Source organism: Hypomesus nipponensis, chromosome 2, assembly GCF_054491055.1.
Source record: "Hypomesus nipponensis isolate SF chromosome 2, ASM5449105v1, whole genome shotgun sequence".
NCBI lineage: Eukaryota > Metazoa > Chordata > Actinopteri > Osmeriformes > Osmeridae > Hypomesus > Hypomesus nipponensis.
Window position 1 is genome coordinate 5,506,790 of NC_140362.1, and position 12,875 is coordinate 5,519,664.

Sequence of the window (12,875 nt, forward strand, 5' to 3'; positions counted from 1 at the left end):
CTCCTTCCATCTCTCCCGTCTCCTCCCAGGGTGGAGGAGGGCTGCTCTGAGGTGCCCCTGCTGCCCCGTGAGGTCCTAGTGCTGCTCAGCACCCAGCTGTGGCACAGCGCCCTGCACCTCTCTGGGTCCGAGCAGGGCAACAGCACCCCTCACCCGCTGCTGCTCATCAAGTTCTTCATCATCGTCTGCAGGTAGGGGTGGGCACAGCTCACTGTCATCCTCATCTTCTTCTTCATCATCTAAGTCATCTTCATCATCGTCCTTTTTGTTATCGATGAAATCGTCATTATATCCTTTATCAGCATTTTCATCGTCAACGACTGCACGATTTGACGGCTTTTCTTCTGTTGGCAATGGCACCAACCCCAGTTGTAACAAACCTGAAACAGATTATCATCAAGCCAGTTCTTGCAGACAGCAAAGAAAGCAATTTTGTATGCATTACAATCAGATGCTTTACCACTGAGCCCCTTCATCTACGACTGAAGATACACAATAAAGAGATGGAGCAGAAGATCTGTAATGATTTATGCTTTTGTGTGCTTTCAGGAATATGGAAAATATTGACCCTGACAAGACCCCTAGCTTTGTGTTTGAGACAATAAAGCTGTTGAATTTCTGCTTGACTCAGGTAAGGGCACAAACATTACAACCCCACACAATACCTTCAGCACACTTGTCAGTTTTATTGAGTAATGCTGTAGTGTCTCACCTACACATTGATGATTTACTACTCTTAACGGCAGAGTTATCAGATGAGAACTCACACCCCATGTTCATCCTATTTATACACACAACCGTTTACAGAGAGCAAAGAAACAGAACTGGTTTGAAAAGAAAAGAGAAGTATGCTTTATACCTTGTGCTCTTTGTTTACTGGTATGTGTTTATTGTTGGCATTGAGGACACCTGGTGAATAGGAGTGTTGACACAATGTTCATGTTGCAGGCCTGCTCTGAGTGATACTGACTGTTAGCTTGTGTTTCAGCTGAAGAAGCAGCCAGAGGATCAGTCCTCGCTCCAGTCAGTGGTCCAGTATGGGCTGCTTCTGTGTGAGGGTCTCTATGACCCTCACCAGATCTGGAGGAGACGCCTGTCAGGGTAAGTGTGTGTGTGTGTGTATGCTGGCAGTGTATGATTGTGGTTTGACATCCCCTGCTGTGTGTTGCCCTTTTGTCATGTGTGGGGGTTCATTACGACTTTTGTGGAGGGTGTGTGTTGGTCCTCCCCCAACCCAACCCAACCTCTTGAAAAAGAAAACAACACCCTCCTAAGATCTTGCTCTGATGAGGCTGTCAGGTCAGAGTCAAATGAGTCCACAGCAGGTCTAACAACTGTCATATCCAGTCTTGAACCAGTCCAAATGAGACCAGACCAAGAATCACTCCAGCTGTTGAGGAGTTGTGTGTTGGGCGTGTGTTTGCTCAACCTGCTTGTGTGTTCCAGGGAGGATGTAAGTCTGATGGAGAGGAGTAGGTATAAGTTCTCCCCTCTTCCTCTGCCAGAAGAGCTACCAGCTCTGTTCCATGGTGAGCTACTGCTTCTGTCTCCTTCCAACAACCTAGCACTCAGCCTTGTGATATTACTCTCCACCAAACTGACACACTGTACCAAAGGAATTTTCCACCATGTTGCCATAGAACAGCACCATTCTTTAAATAGTTATTTCTGAACTTATCTCCAAACACACCTCACATACCACTGACCTCCTTTGACAGGATTCTGCTTTCACCTGGTAGTCTTACTGCTCAGAAAAATACAATTAACAAGATACTGTTAGTGACCCTCTTTAGAAATGTATTTCACCAATCAATGCTTTTAAAAATTGTATTTACAAAAGCAATGGATTACCTATTAGATGCATGCAATGTCTCACAAAATGTATGCCTTGCTCTGTTTGCTATACTGTATTTGGTTAAAGTCAAGTTTGGATAATGCTTGCAAGTCTTAGTGCTCAAGGTTTGGCTTCAAATAATAAACACTGAGTGTGTGACTGGTTTCAAGTTTGAGATGCATTAATAAGTAGGTCAGCACTTTTACTCCTTCACCACCCTAGCGTCTTACGCAATGAGCTGATATGTTGGGTCTTGATGAATGGTCAATTATGTTGTTTTCAATCAGCAGTGTTTCCCCGCAAGGGTATTATCTTATTAAACACTTATTTTCATAGAATCCCTTGAGATTTAGATTAGATTAAATGATAACAAACTACAGAGAAGCCTCTGTCTGGGCTTGTGAAGGCTGTGGATTAGACAGTTGTGTTGAGAAACTTGAGGGTGGTTCACCTGTCTAATACCGGTTATTACCTGGTCAATTTGAAAGGATTAGGCAATCTTATTTTGACTCCGCCCACCTCACAGATACCTTACAGGCTAGCGAGCAGATCCCAGAGATCCTCACGCTTCGATTGGTCAATCTCCAAGGGGCTGTCATCAGTGGGACCAAGGTAAAAACCTTCCCATTCCAAGTCAATGTCTGTCACATGGTTGCTTTATCTGCTGGAAACAGGGGCGTAGGATTATTTCCAAATGTGGGGGGACAGCTTTTTTGAATAACTGGATACAGAGGGATGCGGCCGTCAAATTTTCGTGATAAAAAATTGGGAGGAGAGATGAACTGTTTTCAAAAAGTGGGTGAAACATGTTCCACCCATATATAATGTAAACCTATGCCCCTGGCTGTGAATAAAGAAACATACTCCAGATTCACTTGTCTATCTGTGATTTCGCTCCACAGAAGAACGGCCTGCTCTCCATCACCCCCGACTCTGTGAAAGACCTGTTCTCCGTGCTGCGGGCCTGGTGTTGCTGCGACTCCCCCGAGCCCAAGGACCCCAGCCTGCTAAGACTGACCCTGCAGTGCCTGACTGCAATGATCCACACCCTCCATGGCAGCAGCCCCGCTGAGCGGCAAGTGGAGATTAAGACGGTGCTTGACGGATACTTCCAGCTCCTCAACTGGAACCGGCCCCTGGGCAGCGAGCCGGGGGGCGGGCGAACCTGGGAGGACAGCCTGATCACCCTCCAGAGCCAGATGCTTAGTAAGGAACCTCCTAGTTACTACACCACTCAGGACCCATCTTTAATCAACTTTAGCTCTTTTTCACTTTCACCGCCACGCTCCAGTGAATCTACCATGAAGAAAGATATTTTGCTTGGATACTGATTCCATCTGATAGTAATGTTGCAGACATGGCTTAAAAAACTGTTGTGAGTCAGTCCGTGTGTGTGGTGCTATTTAGGAAATGTCTGTCTCTCTCTCTGTGATGAGTCAGGGTTTAAACTGCTGTGTTGCTGTCCTCCACAGCTGCGATGCCTGAGATCCTGCAGTGTCCTGACAGGCCTGTGCTGCAGGCCATTTTCCTCAACAACAACTGCTTCGAGCACATTCTCAGGCTCATCCAGAACAGCAAGGTCTGTCTGTCTGTCTGTCTGTCTGTCTGTCTGTCTGTCTGTCTGTCTGTCTGTCTGTCTGTCTGTCTGTCTGTCTGTCTGTGTATCTATCTGTATGACTATACCCACATGTCTGACACTGTCCACCTTTTTGTTCACGTCAGCCTGTGTCTGTCTACATGTCTGTTTGCCTTCCTGACAGTCCATTGGTGTGTCTGCACTACCCTTTGCTAAGGTGGTGAAGCAATTACTGTTGTCAACATATCTAATGCGATACAAACAGACACAAAGCATTTCTAAGTCTCTCTAACCTCTCAAGTTGACAATGTGTCTGTCTCTGTCTGTATGTGTGTCTGCTTGTGTGTGTGTGTGTGTGTGTGTGTGTGTTTGTATCCTGTAGCTCTATCAGAGCAACAAGAGTAGGACGGAGTGTGTGTGTGACCTCACCACACGTTTACTCACAGAGGTGGAAGTGGACCAGGTACTTTCACCATGATGTTGATGTAGGTCTGTCAGCAGGAAACTCAGCCTCCTACTACACCCCCCTCCCTTCTCTCCCCTCTCCCCCTCCCCTCCCTTCCCTCGTTCACTTCTCAGAGCTCTTTAAACAGGAAGCCTTCAACAGGAAGTGTGAGCCATGACGCTCACTTGTGAATTATAGAAGTTAGAGTATTTATAACATGGCTGTTTCCATTACAATTGCTGAATCTCTTCATTAATAAATAACACAATTTTCCTCTGACATGATAGTCTATGCCATTTATAGGAGAGTTATGCCCCCCTATTTTGACGATCTGAAACGCAAGTATCAAAACGCAAAGCGCAAGTAACTTTGTGGGCGTGACTTCAGCTTGGTTGTTATTTTGCCGGCGGGATAAATGACTTTGCGCCTGGCGCAAATCTAAAAAGGGTTGGTCTGAAGTAGGTACATTACTAATGGGTGTGGTTTGGGCGTAACGTGCAATAAACCAATCAGAGCATCATCTCACATTCCCTTTAAGAGCAGCGCTTGTTCCATAGCGAATTGCTATTATAACGGCGGATTTGCCAGGCGCACGCCAGCGGTTCAAATATAGAGAAGTGACATTGTATGAGAAAGGCAGAGCAGTTTTCACATTGCACTAAATTGCCCACTCATGCTACTCATTCAAATTCTTATTCTTATTTTTACATGTATATATATATTTTTTAATTGTTATATTTTAAAATTGTTTAGTTCTTAGAATTAGTTTAAGTAATGTACTTAATTTATACCAGCATATGTTTATTGTTTGCACCTTCCTACCACAGCAAATCGCGTATTTGTGTAACATAAGCTTCATGGCGAATAAACCGAATTCTGATTCTGATGGGCATGGGAGAAGAAACCTAACCAAATTAGCTTCGGTTAAACAGTCATGGGAGGAAATTGTCACCGTTGTTACAAATGAAGTTCACACACATAGATATTTCTTATGAAAATATTTTTATAATCATTGAAGAAATGTAACATGCCATAAATCAAAACAAAGTAACTTAGCTTCGCAGAAAGAAGACACTGGCCCCGCCAGCAGTGTGCACGGACCAAGCTTGCGCCCTTAAAATAGCATCTGAATATTATGCCATTGACTTTAAACCACGTTTTTCCTGGTCAGTGGCGGAATTATTTTTCGGAAACTGCAAAATAGCACCAGGGAACGTTTGCGCCGGAACACGCCTCCTTTTTCGCTGAACCGCCCACGGGAGCGCAAAGTCATTTCGACGTGCGTCTGTGGAGGGAAAAGTCGGCTTTGCGTCGAGTGCAAACTAGGAATGACACTTGCGTCGTTGACTAAGTCAATTGCGCTGGGTGCAAGATAGGGCCCATAATGTTTTATGTTTCAGTATAAACAATTGTTGACTGCCTAAAATTGTTCACATAAATACCTCAGCACTTAGTGAAAATAGATACTGGAATATATTTTTGGGTACAGGATGAAGTACCTGTACCTAAGGCAGACATAGTTCATGTTTAGGACTAGTGGCTGGGTTACCTGTTGACAGTGGGAGGAGAGTACTATCCTGTGTGTGTGCATGTGGTGGTTAGCTTTCCATGCATGCCCAACCCTGCTGTTTTCAAGGCTACATAATTCTACATTGCATGACTGGTGTGGTTGTATGATTTTAAGTTTTTGATTAACTTGCGTGGTGAAGCTTTAGTGGTGTTGGTGTGATCTCTTAGTGTGCTTGTGTTGCACAATGATGCTACAATGATGCAACCTTTGGGAAGGAAAACAACAGCATGTATTTGGGTGGCGGATATAACCAACATGTCAGGACCTGTTATTATCTGACAAAGAGAAGGTTGTTTGTTAACCTATGTCACTTATTTTCAAATTTGTCCCAACCTTATTGAAGAATTAGAAAAAAATACCCTTAAAAAATATTTTAAGACATCGACCAACTTCATGCATTTGAAAGGTTTGGGCAAATTCCTCCAGCTTGGTGCGTCCTTTCCCTGGTGTTTACGTGATGTTGCTGTCTTTGGTATCAGTGGGATGTCAAACAGTGACTGAAGTTGTGTTGTGTAACAGAGTGTTTGTGGTGTACAGGTTTGGGAGAAGGGTTCAGACTGTATCACAGTGCATGCTCTGGGAGTCCTCACGGCCATCATGAGTAACTCCCCCTCTGCCAAGGTAAGAACCCACCTACTGTACCATTCATAAACTGTATAAAGTCATTCTACTGTACGACCACAACAAATATCATTGTATATGTTACATAACAGAACACCTAACATTTTGCAGGATTTTAATCAAACTGACATGCTAGTGCTATATTAATGGTTCTGTATGTACTGTAAGTACATATGGATGTTTAACATTTCTACTGTAACATTTTGAAAGCATATACCACTGTAAACACACAACACATACCTCAATGTCATTGTGACCTACTAAATAAAATGTCTGCAAAAGCACATTATACGTCTGGTTATGTATCATGTACTGACATGGGTTCCAATCTCTTTTGTATTGCTCCATGTTTTCGTTTCGGAGGAGAGGGGCGAGACAGCCTGTAAAGGACACCATGCCCAGGAAGTCTCCATGTGTTCCCTCCTGAGAGGAGATAGAGACATGTGCCAAGCTGCACCATTTTGAGTGGAGCGGGGTGTTTCAGCACTTTTGTCTGTTCCTCTCCAGGAGGTGTTTAAGGAGAGGATCGGCTACTCCCAGCTGTTTGATGTTCTCAAGAGTCAAGGCCAGCCCACCAAAAGGCTGCTACAAGAGCTGATGAACATGGTGAGCAGAGGGGGGGGGAGGCACTGAGGAGAAATGAGCAGAGAGGAGCAGAAAACGGAGGAGCAAAGAGGAGTGTGGCTTTTATAGAAGGGCCAAACAAGCTTTCTCATTAAACTGACGTGGAGACAGTCAGCACAGACTGAGGTCATGCCTTTGATCAAATGTATTATACTCATCATCCCCTCCTTTTCTTCCTCTCTCTCCCTTGTTATATGTCTCTTCCTTCCTCTCTTCTCCCTTCTCTCCCTCCCTCTCTTCCTCTCTCTCCTTATTTGCCTCTCTCTTCTTCTTTTTTTCTCTCTCTCTCTCTCTCTCTCTCTCTCTCTCTCTCTCTCTCTCTCTCTCTCTCTCTCTCTCTCTCTCTCTCTCTCTCTCTCCCTCCTTCTTTCCCCTCTCTCCCTCTCTCTTCCTCCCTATCTCTCTCTCCATCCCTGCCTCCCTGACACCTTCCCCCCAGGCAGTGGAAGGGGAGCACGCCCACGCACTCCACCTGGGCATCAGCAACGACCAGCCCCTGTTGCTGCTCCTGCAGTGGCTGCCCGAGCTGAGCACCCAGCGGGAGCTGCAGCTGCTGGTGGCCCAGTGGCTGGCGGCTGTGTGCGGAGGCTCCCTGTCCTGCCGCACCGTGGCGGTGGAGGCCGGCCTGGTGGGAGCACTGCTCCGGGTCCTGGAGGTGCCCCAGCGCCTGGACAGGCAGTGTGCCGACGCCCTGCTGGGCCTGCTGCAGGACCTGGGCTCCCTGTGCCTCCGGCCGGGTGAGCTGAAGAGTCTGCTCCGCCTGCTGAGGGTGGACCAGGACAGCGGGACCGGGAGGGCGCCTGGGAGGGGCTCACACCCGTACTGTGCCCGCATCATCAGGGTGCTGTCAGCCATGGCGGCCAGGGAGGGTAGAGACAGCGCCCTGCAGTACTTTGACCTCACGCCCCCCATGGCGGGCATCATGGTGCCCACGGTCCAGCGTTGGCCGGGCAGCGCCTTCGCCTTCCACGCCTGGCTCTGCCTCAACGCTGACTTCCCTCCTTATCACTCTGAGTTCTCCAACCCCAGTACCCCTTTGCCCACCGCTGGCACGCGAGGCATGGGGAAAGGCCCTCGCAGGAAACAACTCTACAGGTAACCATGATAGCAGGCATCAAGTCGAGAGTACCTCACAGCGTCGTTAGTTGCTACCTAGTGGTGTTTCAACCGTGTGCTCTCTCTGTCTGTCCTCCAGTTTCTTCACGGCCAGCGGGACGGGACTGGAGGCGTTCTTCACCATGGAGGGGGTGCTGGTGGTGGCTGTGTGCACTAAGAAAGACTACATGGCTGTTTGCCTGCCTGACAATCCTCTCACAGACTGCTGCTGGGTGAGATTCAGAGACTTACAGCCACACACACACACACACCTGTAACCTACACACATGCACACACCTCTAACCTGTCATCTAACACAAGACATATACTACTGGACCAGTCCTGCTCAACCATTGTGAGGAAGGTTGTTATGATAATGATCTATATTTGAAGTGCGTACGTGTTGCACTATTGTATCGTTTGTGGGTGTGTTCCTAGGATGTGCTCTGAAGTGACTATTTGCAGACATGCTCTGCATGCCAGCCCTGTAAATGTGTGGTGTGAAATGAAGCCTGTGTCATCATGGCTTTTTTGTGTCTCTGGTCTCTCAGCATTCTGTGGACATCGTCCACATCCCTGGCCGTCGTCCATTTGGACAGAACATGGTCACCATCTACATAGACGGAGAGCCGTGTAAGACTGCCCAGCTGCGCTTCCCCTCTTTCAATGAGGTAAGAAAGAGTAACTGCAGGGAGCTGGAAGGGCTATGCTTTGAAAAGACCATTGGTTTAGCACAGACTGAGGTCATTCAGAGCAAACTGGATTATGCATAGAGAGGGTTGGTCTATGGCAGGGTGTTCAGGGCAGTGCTGGACTGTGTTCCTGGTAGTTCTTGTGTCAGCCCTTCTGTTTCACATTCTCATGTTGTACTTCTTACTCTTCTGCTTCTTACTCCTCTGTCACCTCCTGCTCTACCTCCTCCTCTACCTCTTCCACCCCTTCCTCCACTTTCCTTTCCACCTCTCTCCTCCTTTATCTCCTCCTCTTCCAGCCTTTCACCTCCTGCTGCATCGGCTCCGCGGGCCACCGGACCACCACCACCACCACCACCTCCCCTACCCTGCCTCCCCCGTCATCCCAGTCAGGGGAGTTTGCCTTTCCCGCTCACGCCGCCCCCCTCACCCGCTCCCAGTCCTTCCCGGCCACCTTTGCGGGGGGCCGCTGGGGGTCTCTGCAGGAGTCCCACGTGCACACCATCCCTGCTGGGCTGCAGGACACGGAGTGGGGGACGCCGAGCTCTCTGGACGGCCTCCTGGGAACTGCCTTCATCTGCCATGAGGCCCTGCAACCGCTACAGGCCAAGGCGCTCTATGCCGCAGGTACAATGGCGACTCACGTCTGCCGAGTTGCACGTGGTTGTGGCACATGGTTTTTACGGTAACCTCATCTTCCTCCCAGGCCCCAACCACGTGTCTCTGTTCAAGGCGGATGGAGAGCTTTCGGACCTCAACAGCAAACTCCTCCTCTACTACACTCCACAGGTGGGTGAGGTTCAGATGTTCCTCAGAGCTGCCGTAAAGCACGGGCAGCACCAAGACGGTACTGATGTAATCTGTGTTCTCAGGCTTTCAAGAACCAGATTTGTCTGGATCTGTCTCCCAACCACCAGTATGACGGCAGGCTGACTGGACACCAGGTGGTTAACTGGGACATCAAGGTGTGTGTTGTCCAATGTGTCCTCTCTCTACTGTTAATATGGTATTTATATTCTATTGTAATGACGTGCGTTTGAGAACAACAGCACAATTACTATAATGGTTCTCTTTCAGTAAAGTGGTTACACCGGTATGTAATTTTGTCTGCATGTATGGATGGGTGTATGTACATGTGATCGTGTGTGTATGGATGGGTGTATGAATGTGCGGTATGTGTGGCCATTTGTCTGTTCCATGTCAGGATGTTTTGAATACGGTGGGGGGCATGGGAGTGCTGCTGCCCCTGCTGGACCAAGTGTGTGAGGCCGAGCAGGTGGACGGAGTTGGGCAGGAGACCTCGGACCTCCTGGGACCAGAGCTCACCTCCTCAAGAGGTTCCGCCGGCATGCTGCTGCCTCTGGGCAAGTCCTCGGGTCAGTATTCCCTGCCCTGGAGGAAAGGATAGAGCCTGTTTTTAACGCTGAAATGCAATCGCTCTGTGAATAGGCACTGATTTATATATCCACCACGTTGTGATTCTAGAATGTTAAGAATGGTCTCTGATTCCAAATCACCATCAGCATTCTGAACACATGCTCCAAAAGGCACCAAGCCATTTCAACAAACCAAACACTATGATCACTGTTAGCGACTGAGTCACTGGCCCTGGTTGTCGTGGTGAAGCCGTGGTTGCTAAGGTGGTGACACTGTGTCCCATGTTCCTTCCAGAGGGCCGTCTGGAGAGAAACAGCGTTGCCGCCTTCCTGCTGATGGTGAAGAATCTGATTCGCCATCACCCCGTCAATCATGAGAGTCTGCTGAACTGCCATGGCCCTGCCATCATAGGAGCCATGTTGAGCAAGGTGAGCGGCAAAACGTTTTCTTTTAACTCTTATTCTTATTTTCTTATGCTTTTACCCAAAGTGACACACAAATGGTGCATATAGTCCAGACGATAAGACAGACCACCTGCTCATAGAGGAGGCTTAGCTCCTCATGGAAAGGCCAGATGCCCCCAACCTTCGGGAGACTCAATAACATCAGCGCTCATCAATCATGTACAGTATAACGAATAGTCTTTAGTTGCTGGAAAATAAATAGTTTTCATTGGTTTTGTTGTTGACAAATGAATTTCAATGTGTACAGGCGAGGGGCTTAAAACTGAATGCCCAGGGCCAGGGTGCCTGTCCTGGGTTGGAGGACTTGTGTCCTGTATCGTAGTGTTTGTAGATATGTGTACAGTGGGGTGGGCTAGACGGAGACTGTCCTGCATTCCAGCGATGCTCCCTGGGAGAGAGAGGGAGGGGTCGCTGCTCTGACAGGACATATTGGTGGATGTTGGTGTCTGCAAAGCCAGTCATCCTGGGAGGAAACGCTGCTCTAACAATTACGCCATTATCCACACACACGCCTGTGTGCACACACGCACTGACACACACACTCACACACACACACACACACACAGAGCGTCAACGCTGCCGTCACACTCAGTCACACAGGCACCAACTCCCTCTCTCACTCTTACATACTTGAAACCCTTCAATTCACTTCACTGAAGCAAGACTCCCTGGTACACACACACACGTCAGAGTAATATCAGGACTGTAAACACTTACAGGAACTTTCACCCTATAGATTCTCGTACCCACCCTACGCCCACTTCCCCTACCCCCATCCTTTCCCATTCTTCCATTCTTCCATCCCTCCACCCCCACCCGCACCCTATTCCACTCCCCACCCCCTCCTATCCCCCCCACCCCCATGCGTAACCTAACCCTTCACTCCTCACCCCCATCCTATCCCACATATTCTCCCCTCTCCCCCAGGTGCCGGGCAGCATGATGGACATGAGTGTTCTGATGGCGTGTCAGTTCCTGTTGGAGCAGGTGTCCAGCGAGGGGAACAGCCCTCTGCTCCTGCAGCTCTACCAGCACCTGCTCTTTGACTTCCGCATCTGGAGCAACAGTCACTTTGCTGTGTGTTTGGGTAAGGAACCGATACCCTCTTTACTGTGTGTCTGGGTAAGGAACCGACAACACTCTACTGTGTCTGGGTACAACACGACTACAATACTACTACAGTACTATTAACTAAGCTGTCACATTGTAGTTTTCCAGTGAGCTCCATTGGCAGTGCTGTCTTCTCAGTTATATATCCTCTCTACTGTATGAAGGCCATGTCCAGTACTTGTCCACGGTGATCAAGGATGGCAAGCAGCGCATGAGGAGGAAGTATGGGGTGCAGTACATCCTGGATACCATACGGACGCACTACAGGTAAACATTACAGCACCTGCACAGTAAGGCTCAGACACCATGGGGATGTGAAGACACGTGCACCAAGGCACGTTTGAGTAGATGTGTTCGGTGTGTTTTTAGGGTTTTGGTATTATTTTGTCTGACTTTCTGTCTGCCTGCCTGCCCGTTTGTATGTCTGTCTGTCTGTCTGTTTGTCTGCTTGCCTCCCTGTCTGTCTGTGTCCCTGTCTGTCTGTCCCTCCGCAGCATGGAGAAAGACGGCAGCCGCCTGTCTGATGAGAAGCAGACGGTCCAGATCTCTCTGTTCTCCCTGCTCAGGGATTTCCTGCTCAGGTCTCCCAGCCCAGAGGAGCTCCACAGTGTCCTGGCCTACACGCTCGCCGTGGGAGAGGAACAGCAGGTACGCAATCCTGGACTCATTCTCTCTTTCTCTCCTGGCTCTCTGTCGTGTTCTCCCCACACTTTCACAGTGAGTTTTAGGTGAGTACATGCTGCTTTGATACATTGTTGTAGCCTCCTGGTCCAGACAGATCTAGTTTATGAATCAACTAGTCAATCAATCTTTGCAAGTCATTGCAACAAATGCAGTGTGACTGCTGAAGATATCAAGTAGAAAGTAAGTAAAAAAAGAACATAAGCTTAAATAAAAAACATGAAAAATAATACACAAATATACTGTATAAGAATGCTAATAAAACAAATAAATAAGAAGTAACAGACGGACATAAGTCCAACTAGAAATTCTCACATTAAATAGACTAAAAAGGTGTGGGCCTGAAACACACAACAACTTTGGCTCAAGATTCCACAAAGACTGCGGCTTATGTGTTTTGGATTCCCGGCCCTAGGTGGTGAGCGCGCTGGACGTGCTGTACTGTCTGTTGCGGAGCACGCCCCCCAGGGAAACAGTCCAGACGGTGCTGGTGGAGTGGGGTGTGGAGCAGCTGTACTGCCTGCTCCTCAACCCCACCTTCGGGGACGAGGCCCGCGAGAGAGTCTTCAGGGTGAGGACCAATAGCTCCGGACCAACCACTCATCTTAGATCTTCAACTTCGTTAATGATGATGTCAGTCGGTGGCCGGAAAGATGACTGAGACTGTTAAATTGTTGACTTGGTTTTATAAAACGAGCTCGGATCATTTCAACAGTCAAGGCAGAGTGGTCAGATGAGCACAGCAATGGGTTACTGACAGACGTATATAGAATGGAGTTCAGATAT

General features: G+C 48.2%; 1 protein-coding gene across 1 annotated transcript in view; it reads left to right on the plus strand.

Annotated features, from left to right (window-relative positions):
* The window catches only part of nbeal2 (neurobeachin-like 2), a 37,344-nt gene that overhangs the window by 9,071 nt on the left and 15,398 nt on the right, over positions 1-12,875 (plus strand). Inside the window, exons 3-24 of the mRNA XM_084703689.1 lie at positions 30-191; positions 550-631; positions 989-1,101; positions 1,447-1,529; positions 2,361-2,446; positions 2,737-3,040; positions 3,307-3,413; positions 3,793-3,873; positions 5,963-6,046; positions 6,554-6,652; positions 7,110-7,765; positions 7,866-7,998; positions 8,317-8,436; positions 8,757-9,084; positions 9,164-9,246; positions 9,330-9,422; positions 9,662-9,833; positions 10,129-10,262; positions 11,226-11,385; positions 11,573-11,675; positions 11,903-12,056; positions 12,505-12,660. Coding sequence (XP_084559815.1) covers positions 30-191; positions 550-631; positions 989-1,101; positions 1,447-1,529; positions 2,361-2,446; positions 2,737-3,040; positions 3,307-3,413; positions 3,793-3,873; positions 5,963-6,046; positions 6,554-6,652; positions 7,110-7,765; positions 7,866-7,998; positions 8,317-8,436; positions 8,757-9,084; positions 9,164-9,246; positions 9,330-9,422; positions 9,662-9,833; positions 10,129-10,262; positions 11,226-11,385; positions 11,573-11,675; positions 11,903-12,056; positions 12,505-12,660 — 3,493 coding nt within the window. The remainder of the gene's footprint in view (positions 1-29; positions 192-549; positions 632-988; positions 1,102-1,446; positions 1,530-2,360; positions 2,447-2,736; positions 3,041-3,306; positions 3,414-3,792; positions 3,874-5,962; positions 6,047-6,553; positions 6,653-7,109; positions 7,766-7,865; positions 7,999-8,316; positions 8,437-8,756; positions 9,085-9,163; positions 9,247-9,329; positions 9,423-9,661; positions 9,834-10,128; positions 10,263-11,225; positions 11,386-11,572; positions 11,676-11,902; positions 12,057-12,504; positions 12,661-12,875) is intronic.